We start from the raw sequence: 12,571 nt of genomic DNA, 5'->3' as shown, positions 1-12,571 counted from the left end.
CAAAATTGTTAATGAGCTACCTGATACTATGTATACTTTGTACAATCTGGCAATCTCTTGGTATCTTTTTATCTTAATGTTTTCCTTTTAACATTAATCATCGGCAGTTTTTTAATGTTATAATTAAAGCTTCTACCAGAATTGATGTTGTTGATGATTATGTGAGACCATATTTCACGTGGTTTAACTTCACAGATAACCTGTTCCTCTTAGATATATAAGTTAACCTTACGGTATTGTTGCCAAAAATAGATTTTTATTTGGTAAAACATACATTATATTATATACATACATGTATTGTAAAACAATTCATGTTTTAAGCAGGATAACACCGTGAAGTCAGTGGACTTGTTTCCACTGTGGTCCCTTAACATAAAAATATTACAAAAAGTTAAACTATTCCTAAAATATATTGTTACCCAGAAGTATGAAACAGCTGTATGATGTAGGCTCACTGATGAGTCCTTTAAGGATGAACAAGCAGTAAGATGTAGCCTCACTGACGAGTCCTCTAGAGACGAAACATAGATACGGTTAAAATGGTGGCTGTGTTCGTTCCGTATTTCTGTACTTGTCCTTCGCTTTCGAATAAGGAAAACATTTCTGCCAGAACAACAGACTGATGCAATATCCAAAGTTCCAATAAGTGTGGTGTTCAGACTGTCCACAACAGAGCAGAATAAGGAATTTTTACCGAGTTTTTTTTTTTTATTTTATTATTCATTTATTTATTTTCCCAACTTAAATCACATGTACCTGACAACAAATTGATAGTAATAAAATAATTTTTATTCACGGCTTTTGGTAGTCTGGTTAATTCAACAAGTAAGTGTTTTACCTGTTAAACGGGTTAAACACAGTGTCTAGAGATATCCTATTCATTGTGAATTACATTTGCTGTGTTTCACCGGTTGATCGTCCTAATGACCTGTTATGTTTTGATGGGCCGTTAAGGTTGTTATAATAATAATAATAATAATTGTGAATTCCTGGTTAAGTATAGTCGTTTTTTGTTAAATTTTTCTCGATCCTTAAGTATCTGTAATTTGTTACACTAACACCATACAATGAAATGATGTCAGAAATGAGCCAACGTATGATAGATACTGCTTGCATGGTTCCACCACGCGACACACTTGTTACCTTAAATCTGGTCTTGATTTGTTTTAATTTTTCCTTTTATTTTTCAAACGTGTTTGTTTCGGTTTTATTATGTCATTCACTGAGAAAAAAATCCAACTAAATTCTTTGGGAAATCACTTATAAGTGATGGACTCTACGACGATTCATTCATTCTCGTGGAATCACATATTCGCACGTGATTTACGGAGAAGTCCGGAGAAGTATTAATTTCTGTGCGATATGACACCAGTGGTCCCTGTAACACCTCTATGTTTATATCAGTTTATGTGTTGTCATATTTTGTGAGAATATAACATGTGCAGTGAACCCTGTCGACCTCCCTACTGGCTGGACTTACCAACCTAAACCTGTCCCCCGCGGCCGCGCGGCGTGATTGATCACGTGACGAAATTCTGCACTACACCGTGCCGTCGCCATCGGCCAGCGGAAGTGGTGATATGGAGAGGCCGTTTCTATAACAAACCACACGAAGAAGTTGGGGGTTTTTTTTCGCTCATGGTCTGCCTGGTCTTAACACATATTCCAATCACAACGTTAAATGTTTAAGGACAGTTTGGTATAATGATTTAAAACAAGAAAGTTCGTTTTACAGTGGTGTCAGTAGATGTGTGAACACGACATTTTCCAGCTAGATCAAAGTTTCCAGGTTAGAACAATAATGAGATACTTCTTACACCTTCATAATTAAGATACCATCCTTTACAAGGTTACGTATACATATGATGTGTTAAGGTTCAAATGCCAAAACAGAATAGTGCAAAAAATGCTTCAATCGCACTTTGGTTCTGAGACGGCCCCCGATCACATGCCAGCCATCGAGTTCTCAGAAAATATGACTTGTCACACGATATGGTAATGTTAGCACGGTGACCGGATAATTCGATGTAGTTGTGTGATTCTATGGACAATTAGGATTTACCTTAAAAATGGTAAGTGTGTACGCTTTGTTGAATAATAAAATCGCTGTAGGAAATTCACAAATAATTTTAACACCATTTTTATGTTTGCATGTACATGGTGTCGGGTTTTCTTCGATTACCCAGGACATGTGTGGCCATAAATCGTGATATAAGTCGTGGCACGTGAGATATATCACCATTCCACTAACCCGTTCAAACATAGACTTCTTTATCTTACAGTTATTTGAATTCAAATCATTATTTAGCTCAACTGTATATAACCCTATATCTGTGTTTACAGGTTTATTCATTTCTGTCTTCTGACCAAACTTTGATTAATTATTTGGTTCAGGAATCTATTTCTAAGTTTGTGTTTAAATGTATTTTTCACTTGTTTGTCTTGTTCAATATTTTAATTCCTGTTATCACTGGGTTTGTTGTTATTAGACAGTATAAGTTAAGCAGGCTATATTTATGAGTTTTATTTTTTTATTTTTAAGATTATACAGAACGATATTGTGATGCCCTAACTGATAATGACGAGGTTAAGACAACGATATGGTGAAACTGTGACTGATAATGACGAGGTTAAGACAACGATATTGTGAGACTGTAACTGATAATGACGAGGTTAAGACAACGATATTGTGAGACGGTAACTAATAACTGATAATGACGAGGTTAAGACAACGATATTGTGAGACTGTAACTGAAAATGACGAGGTTTAGACAACGGTATTGTGAGACAGTAACTGAAAATGACGAGGTTAAGACAACGATATGGTGAGACTGTAACTGATAATGACGAGGTTAAGACAACGATATTGTGAGACTGTAACTGATAATGACGAGGTTAAGACAACGATATGGTGAGACTTTAACTGAAAATGACGAGGTTAAGACAACGGTATTGTGAGACTGTAACTGAAAATGACGAGGTTAAGACAACGATATGGTGAGACTTTAACTGAAAATGACGAGGTTAAGACAACGATATTGTGAGACTGTAACTGATAATGACGAGGTTAAGACAACGATATTGTGAGACTGTAACTAATAAAGACGAGGTTAAGACAACGATATTGTGAGACTGTAACTGATAATGACGAGGTTAAGACAACGATATTGTGAGACTGTAATCGACAATAAATGTCGACAAAATTTATCGTATTTTTTTACGTCTCATTTTTTTATTCTTACTATATATATCGATTTGTTCGGTCGATGTCCTTTCTTTCTTAAACAGCTATTTCACTATAAAGAAGTGGATGAAAATGAAACGGATTGTAAACTCGACTGCCCACACTTCCAAGCCCCTTTAAAAAAATACCGTGAAAAAACAGATGAATGATATCAAACAAATAAATATTCGCCGAGACCAACTACAATATCGAAGTCGCCAGTTCGAAGACTACATGATGTATCACGTATCCGACATCGGTCCATATGATAAAAATGTACTTTGTTTAATAGCTTGGCTGATAGATATATAGGGTCACCTTTCCCGGGTGGTGATAGAAAGGGACACAAGGATACTAATTTCAATTCATATCGATTTGTGCGTAATCTAAATTGGTATGTATATACTGACTAAGATCTTTTAAGTACCTATCGATTAAAAAATCTTATCCGAACTCTTTTAAATGGAGGCGTTTAATCATCAATACATCGTATCTCCTTAATGGTAATATATGGTGAAGAAGTAATGAATGGTAAATTCTTGGATCACTGACATCAGACGGACACTCCCGGTATTGTTTCTCACGGCAGAGAAGTGGTCACCTCCCTGTGACGTATTGATGAATGACGTTATTTAATTTGTGTGTGTAGATTGATGTCACGGCGAGGAGCGGCCACCTGTCAGTAGAAAACACGACAACAAAATTGGTTTATCGTTTAGTTGTGTTTGTGTCTGATTCAATTTTTTCTATCTTTTTTTGTAATATATGAATTTTCTTCCTAATCTGAAATACACGAAAATAAGTTTTAAGAAGGTAGGACTACAGCGTTTAATGTTAAATGGAAACATAATGTCATGAGTTTCATTGGAGTAAACGATCGGACGAGAAAGGTTTTGACCACGTGGGTCTTCGTTAATCCGTTTCCTTCATCACTAGGAGGTCCTTATAAGACTTTCGTGTAAAAGACTTGTACGAGGTTTTATTCGTTAATGTACGGAGGGTGACTAAACTCGGGCACAGTCAAAGGTGATGAAACACTCGTTTTATTATCTGTATTGCTCAGCATTAGTTTGGCTTTGGTATTACCACCACCAAACTGTTTTATTGACTTCGTCCAACCACCCTTTCGTGGGCCTCTTCCGGGTAGTTTCGGGTAATCACGTCCTACTGTCCACTATAAAACCACGGGCATATACCATGCAACCATTTGACCTGGAAACGGCGTATGTAACAACAGCACACTCTCCCAGTAATTAATTAAAGAAAGTGCCAGAAATGAGAGCTATGTATTCAACACTTCAGTGTCTGTTCTATCTCCACCAATATCGACAAATACAGCAAAGTGACTGTGTAAATCGAGTACAAGTCTGATAATGCACCTTTTGGAAACATTTACAACAAAGTTCAGAATTTCAACTCCATGAATGAATGTTTGTTTGCTAACAGGTTACTAAAATTGCTTCCTTTCTTTGTAGCCAAGTACAGCCCTTCCTTATCTATATAAAACAATGGATGTCCACATTATAGGGCGACATGACTATTTGCCGAAGTGTTAGAGTGACATAACGACTCCCGCGTGGACAGTATGTCATGTCAATTGCACAATATTTAAATCTGAGTAGAAAACTATTGTTATTTTTTAGAATCGTATTTAGTTTTTGTTTTATTTAAGAAATCTGTAGCATTAATAGATTGTTTGGTCCTTCACTTACATAACTCAATCGTATGAACTGTGGTCGCATATCGAGTCATGCCTTCTATGATTATGAAGCCAGATCATCTGCTTCGTTGCTCTGCGTATCAAAGTCACGTGATTACAGTGACCACTTAATGACCCTATCTAAAGTACGCTTTGTATGGCATCGCCTGTCGAGAAGACTTCGCCGTCACTCAGTGTTAACTGTGTAAAATAAATTATGATATATAACACTGAAGCCAAGGAAAAGCGAACGGCAGTCATAACTGCACGATATATACAAAAACATTGAAAACGAATTCATCATGAATTAAAAACAACGGTTTCGCATTTTCAGGTTTGAAGTTGTTGACAACATACAGGGCATCCAGAACGAATGATAAACGTGCACGTAAAACCTGACTACGGTACACTGAACTCTAACCAAGGATGAAAATGTAACGGATAGGATTGCTGGACTTCGATAATTTATTCACCTCGACTGGAAGTAATTTAATCATTGACGACCGGCAATATGGCCGACACTGCACTTCCGGGTAAGAACTCAATAATGAATTGAAGAGATGATAAGGTCTGTCTTGAGCTGGATTTGTTGTTATCCAACACATTGCGCTCGTAACTATCAGTTACATTCGTATCACCAAGAGTTACTTCCCTTCCTTTCACTCTATCAGTAGTGATCACTTTGACAGCCTGTTGTGGACGAGAATGATCGGAAAGACCTATCACGTGACTAAGGTTCAAATAATAACATGTCTCCTGTGTTTGTGATGTTTAACGTCTGTATAACAGTCATGGTTATAACGAGGACGGGTGACTGGGGGACAACATAAGTTAAGGTCATTTGAGGACAGGTGTCAATATGGGGAAAACAATGTTCAGGGTCATATGAGGACGGGTGTCAAGAGGGACTCCAACAGTCAGGGTCATATGGGGACGGGTGTCAAGTGGGACTCCAATAGTCAGGGTCATATGGGGACGGGTGTCAAGAGGGACACCAACAGTCAGGGTCATATGAGGACAGGTGTCAGGTGGGACTCCAATAGTCAGGGTCATATGAGGACAGGTGTCAGGTGGGACTCCAATAGTCAGGGTCATATGGGGACGGATGTCAAGTGGGACTCCAATAGTCAGGGTCATATGGGACGGATGTCAAGTGGGAATTCAATAGTCAGGGTCATATGGGACGGATGTCAAGTGGGACTCAATAGTCAGGGTCATATAAGGACAGGTGTCAGGAGGGACACCAATAGTCAGGGTCATATGGGACGGATGTCAAGTGGGACTCCAATAGTCAGGGTCATATGGGGACGGGTGTGTAGTGAGATACCAACAGTCAGGGTCATATGGGGACGGATGTCAAGTGGGAATCCAATAGTCAGGGTCATATGGGACGGATGTCAAGTGGGACTCAATAGTCAGGGTCATATAAGGACAGGTGTCAGGAGGGACACCAATAGTCAGGGTCATATGGGACGGATGTCAAGTGGGACTCCAATAGTCAGGGTCATATGGGACGGATGTCAAGTGGGAATTCAATAGTCAGGGTCATATGGGACGGATGTCAAGTGGGACTCCAACAGTCAGGGTCATATGGGGACGGGTGTGTAGTGAGATACCAACAGTCAGGGTCATATGGGGACGGGTGTCAAGAGGGACACCAACAGTCAGGGTCATATGGGACGGATGTCAAGTGGGACTCCAATAGTCAGGGTCATATGGGGACGGGTGTCAAGTTGGACTCCAACAGTCAGGGTCATATGGGGACGGGTGTCAAGAGGGACACCAACAGTCAGGGTCATATGGGGACGGGTGTCAATTGGGACTCCAATAGTCAGGGTCATATGGGGACGAGTGTCAAGTGGGACTCTAATAGTCAGGGTCATATGGGGACGGGTGTCAAGTTGGACTCCAACAGTCAGGGTCATATGGGGACGGGTGTCAAGAGGGACACCAACAGTCAGGGTCATATGGGGACGGGTGTCAAGTGGGACTCTAATAGTCAGGGTCATATGGGGACGGATGCAAAACCAGCGGCATGTTGCTGGTAGTACCTATTGAAGTTTTATTGATCTACATAAACAACAAAATATTGTTTTATAAGAACGTTTTTATGTCGACATTGAAGAAATAAAAATATCATAGATATTAGTCGTTTGCATACAAAATGCAAACGATTTAATAAAATATCAAAATGTGGCTTTCTGGTTATAAGTACGTCGAAAACACAGTGATGTGTATATCCATTTATGACAAAATAAAACACCTAAACGTCGCTCATTATTTCCTTTTAACAGAAGATGTTTTAATCAATTTATGACAGGAAAAGCAAAATGTGTTTATGAAATTCTGAAGTGGGACATTAAAACTTGTGTACGGCATGTGTTAATCACGTGCACACTTTGTGAAACACTTATGTCTTCATTGTCGTAATGTTTGTTTTTTCACTTTCAAATGTAGATCAAAGGTCACGATCAAGGTCACACGGGAAATGTCTTGTCACAAGGAAACAATATACCAAATATGAAAGCCCTATCTCTTACGGTGTAATAGGCGTGGCAAACGTTAAGATTGACAACAGACAAAACAATATGTTCCCGATATTTCCATCCGGGGCATTAAAATATGCACTGACATAAAAATCAATTTTCTATTTTTCATTCACGATTATTTATCAACGTAGATTTGTCATTTAATATACACTATGTCTTTTGCTGTTGTTTATGACATCGAAAAATTTTCAACTAAAATCGATTTTCCTGTTTCAGAGTGCTCCCTCATTACAGATCTCCCGGAAACCAATGCTTCTCATCCTACCCCGGATATAGTGTTCAGCACAGAGCAAAGGATTGTGGGAACTACTGTTGATGTCACGTGCCCTGAAGGTTACAATGTGATTGGACAAGATACGATAACGTGCTTAATTTCTGGACAATGGGATGCGGATGCTCTACCCCATTGTAGTGGTACGATTTGATTTGTTTATTTTTAATGCAAAGCAGAGAATCAACATTCTCTTAAAATCGTTCAAAATTGAAAATTTTTAAACTTCAAGAATAATTTAAGTTCGGGAATTATTCGCCATCCCATCTTATTTTTTCATGCATTTTATCCAATTTTTATATTTACCTTAGTCGTCTTTCCGTTTTTAAGTTTAAGTCCATAGCAACAGCTGTATAATGCAGATTCATTATTTGGTTCTAGTTTATCTAATTGTAAAACTCCTTTTAGTGTAGCGTTTAATCAGCCTGTTGACCATTGACCACAGGAGACCATCGTTTACATCGTGGTAAACAAAACCACAAGTTTATCAATTTATATTTTTTACAATATCAGACATCGAGATTCTGTCTGTTACAGACGTGGTGTATGGTATCCCAGATTCCACTAAGATCTACCTGGGAGTATTTGCCATCTGTGGTGCCCTCTGTCTGATCGTCTTTACCGTAGTTCTTACAAAGATTATCTGTTTCAAGGACAAGACGAAATACTCGAACAAGTAAGTTACTGACACACAAAAGACGTGCTATAGAACAAACTTATATATATGTATAACTCAAACAAGTCTTGTTTTTATTACCTAGGGTAGTTTATACCAACCAGAGTTGAAAATAAAGGACAGGACAGACTCTTCTCTATCAACCGCTTACCTCGATCTTGTCCTATAAAAATCACCACAAAATTCTTTCCTCTAATCTTCATGATAAGCGCGATGACTTCAATTTCCTCAATGTTAATTGCTTTCATTACTTAAAATGTTTAAGTTCCACAGACGTTTCGATGTCCAAGGGTTTGTTCCTAATCTCACGTTTTCCCTGTTAGCACCGACAACTGACAGACAAACACACATACAGGATAAAGAGAGATACAGTTTGATGAAAAGTATAGGGAAGTTTTATGGTCCTGATATCGATCTTATTTTGATAAATTATTTCTTGTGTGATAGGAAGTTGAACATTTTGGATGCTCATTACTATGACAGATGGTTCCGTGGTTGGTAACCTTTTTCCGGACGTGACTTTCTTGTCATGACCGAGATTTTGTCGAACGATAAGACGCTTACATATCCAGAACACCTGGTCTTATTCACTTTGTACCTATACAGGGGTTTCAGTGTAAATCTTTGTTTTGTTCATACTTTGTCTGTTTCCTCGAATTTGAAATTGAACTAGCATGTCGGTATTTTCTTTGTTGTTTTCACAGGTTAAGATGACAACTTCCCAAACTTTCTTTCGATCCAGTAAACACAACTCGCTATAAAAATGGCCCTATTTTGTGGTGTAATAGTTTGTATGTTCCTGTCTGTTATAGTAATTTCCTAGGCAGAAGCACCGAGTCTGTATCATCTATGCAGTATTTTCCGGAAGAAAAGGGATACAGAGCTGCAACGCAACCGGAAGTTATCATAGACGATCCCCAATCTTCTACTCCGCCACCGGATATAGATACTATAGCAACCTACGTTAACCAGTCGTACCTCGTGGACGAGCAGGAAAGATGGCGACAGAGACTGTCTAGTTATGATAGTTCATTTGATGGAGATTTTGACCTTCAATGGCATCACATGTATGTATAAAGGTGTAAAAAAAAAACTCAGACGAACCACGTACAGAAAACGACAAAATAAGCTCACTTTCGCTACGAATTGTCATCATCCGGTGTGGCATTTGACCCATCCTATAATGGTAATATTAGCCCCCTATAGTCTTTCATACTATTTCCGGTATGTAGTTCTACGACACGCATTTGTCCGCATGTGGAAAAATAGGCTTCCTTGACTAATAAATATTTATGAAAGAATGACGTAAAAGTATTTGTGTCGTCATCAAAGCTTGAGAGACGGCAAGCATGAAAACAGGGGGTAGGAATGGGGTACAAATAGATTTTTCTTTATTTTTCTACTCTGTATCCAATATTACATGTAGAGGCAAAACAAAACTTAATTGATTTTTTTTGTTAAGTGATGTCTATGGAGTTTAATACGTGATCATGTAAATTTATGCTGATCGGTAAATGCACTTGTTCAGTAGTATACGAATTAATTCATCAGTCACATTTACATTTGAACTATTAAACTTTATAGGGAAAAACGGTTGACTGGTGACACCGGATTCAGAATACCTATTGATGATTTTTATCATATCGTTCCTGCAAGATATAATTCTAGTTACCCCGTCGCTGACGCCATCAGTTTTTGAGCACAAATGCGTTATTGACCATTTCAAACGTCTCAGGAACCTTTTCATCTGCTTCATCTTTGTTGTTGTTTCCGGAATCTGGAAATATCGATTCGGTTCTGTATATTACATACGGTGAAACTTTTCTTTCCCGAAGAATACAACCCAGTAATGTCATCCAAAGTCATCGAAATTAGTGGTATCATGTCATTCTGTAACATGACGACAAAGATTATATACAACTTACCGCTTCACTTTTGTGATTCTCATGGGAACCTCAAAAACAAAAACAAAAAAAAAAACAAAAAAAAAAAAAAAAAACCCAAAAAACATAATGATTATTTTTTTAAGATTAATGCATTCGGAACGGTGTCAGGTGTAATAATTTACTGTTGAAAATGTGCCAGCTCGCATTGATTTTAAGAATGCACCGTTCTCTGTTCACCTGCTATACCTTTATATTTAAAAACCAATATGGCGGATATGCAAATTAAGCGCGCGAGCTTAATCTGCCGTATGGCTTCATTAAAAGGTTGGGACATAATTCAGGCCATCTATTTTCTTAGAAAGACGAAGATCCGCTGTAGCTTAATATAAACTTACTTAGCAATAATGCTAGTCTTCTTTGAAATCGTCAGTAACTATCGACTGTTTGATCATTCATGTGTGGCCTCATGTTACTTTCAGTCAACCGGAAGTACCACAGGATAATAGCCGGAAGTGGAGTAACCATAGCATACCAGGCGTCGATACGTACGACTATGACCAGTAAGTATAAAAATGTACCCGCGGGATTAAAAAAAAAAAAAAATATATATATATATATATATATGTATATACTAGTCTAAACCGTGTGTTTGTAAAATACACGTGGTATTAACTGTAGATTTATCTATTTGACTCCCCGGGAAATGTACATACTGCATCTGTATAACTTAAATTTTCGTTGTGTAGAATAGACATACCACGAAAATAAACACTAGGATTACGACTTCAAACGCAGGAATCATATTTATAGAGCTTTGTGTGGTATCCAAGAGAAATTACGTCATAAAACCAAAACCAAATACTGTACATGTGTACATTGTGTATACAGACTGCTGTAGAAGATACTACTTTGACGTCGTGTATGATACAAACAACCCGCTCATAAAATGTTTGATTTTTCCATCAGATACAAAGCAAAACCCATTGACACGATTTTAAATATTTGATATGGGCCAGCGTGTCACAGTTACATAACCCGTAATACTGACGTTTTTTTTTCTCGACAGGTACGGGGGTATGCCTGTTATCGGCGAAGGAGAACACATCGGTGATGACAGAACTCCATTTTGATGACGTCAAACCTTTAATTGCTTATGGCAGATAATGAACTCTGCTTTGATGAAAAAAGAGTTAAGTTTTACACTCGTCATAAACTTCAAAAACATTAGCACATGGACAAGAATATGTTTTAAGTACATCTGTATTTACACAAAACTCAAGTATGTCACAGAAATTATCAAAATGATAAGGAAAACTATTAAGTGGCACTTTGGATATTTTCACGCCATGTGATATATATATATATATTCGTACATTGCATACAGCTGGGAGGTTTAAGCAGACCTGGAACATGTAATTACACGAGGGAGACTAACATTTTGACCGCAGTAGCGGAGATTTTTGGTCATGGATAGAAAGTCGCGATCGTTGTTTAACTCACGTGGCGGGAAAAATCATAGAGTGAAGTGACGTCATTGTATAGTGATTTGACGTCATGCTGTGAAGTGGTGTGACGTCATAATGTAGAGTGATGTGTCGTGACGTTACAGCTCTAGGTTATATAGCATCACGACATTTACTGTCACTATCCTACAGTATTGTGTTGTTTTATTCAAATATTAATTTGTATTGGTATAAACAGTATTTATAAATTAAACATGTTACTTTATTTATAAATTCTCGCCTATTGGATTCAGTCTTTACTTTTGTTTTAAATAAAAATGAACGATGGTTCGTTTGTTGTATTTACTGTATTCAGTATGAGATTATGAGATTACTGTTTTAAGTTTTAATCAAAACGGCACAACCATCAGCATGACACCCGTTGAAATCAGAATTAGACCTGAATGTTAAGTGTTTTAAGTACAAATGAGGTATTAGTTGACCAATCGATTCACAGGAACGCCCATTCCGATGTTCCGCATACTTTTCTTTGACCACGAACAGTACATGTTATATACATCACGAACTATATATTTCGATAATATCAGAATAGGTACTTTTGAACTTTGGTGAACAAAATACGGTCTCTGATGTATCGTAACAACAGCGTTATCTTGTCCAATTTTCATTACTTTATTGGTTACAACCGTATTTTTTTCGTTTTTATTTTTCTCACTTTTAATGGGTTTTATGAAAATTTAGTCTGAAGCAAAAGTGGGCAGTCGTGATTCAATTTTGTATAAACCAAGGACCTGGGGCGCAATA

General features: G+C 37.7%; 1 protein-coding gene across 1 annotated transcript; it reads left to right on the top strand.

Annotated features, from left to right (window-relative positions):
• Positions 1–5,433: 5,433 nt before the first annotated feature.
• Positions 5,434–11,434, top strand: LOC132562991 (uncharacterized). Its single transcript, XM_060227757.1, has 6 exons — positions 5,434–5,455; positions 7,688–7,885; positions 8,280–8,418; positions 9,231–9,485; positions 10,784–10,864; positions 11,371–11,434. The coding sequence occupies exons 1-6, from the start codon at positions 5,434–5,436 to the stop codon at positions 11,432–11,434; spliced, it is 759 nt and encodes a 252-aa protein (XP_060083740.1).
• Positions 11,435–12,571: the final 1,137 nt, after the last annotated feature.

Source organism: Ylistrum balloti, unplaced genomic scaffold, assembly GCF_031769215.1.
Source record: "Ylistrum balloti isolate Yb309-2 unplaced genomic scaffold, AGI_CSIRO_Ybal_v1 Utg371556, whole genome shotgun sequence".
Lineage (NCBI taxonomy): Eukaryota > Metazoa > Mollusca > Bivalvia > Pectinida > Pectinidae > Ylistrum > Ylistrum balloti.
This window is presented reverse-complemented; position numbering and strand designations above follow the sequence as displayed.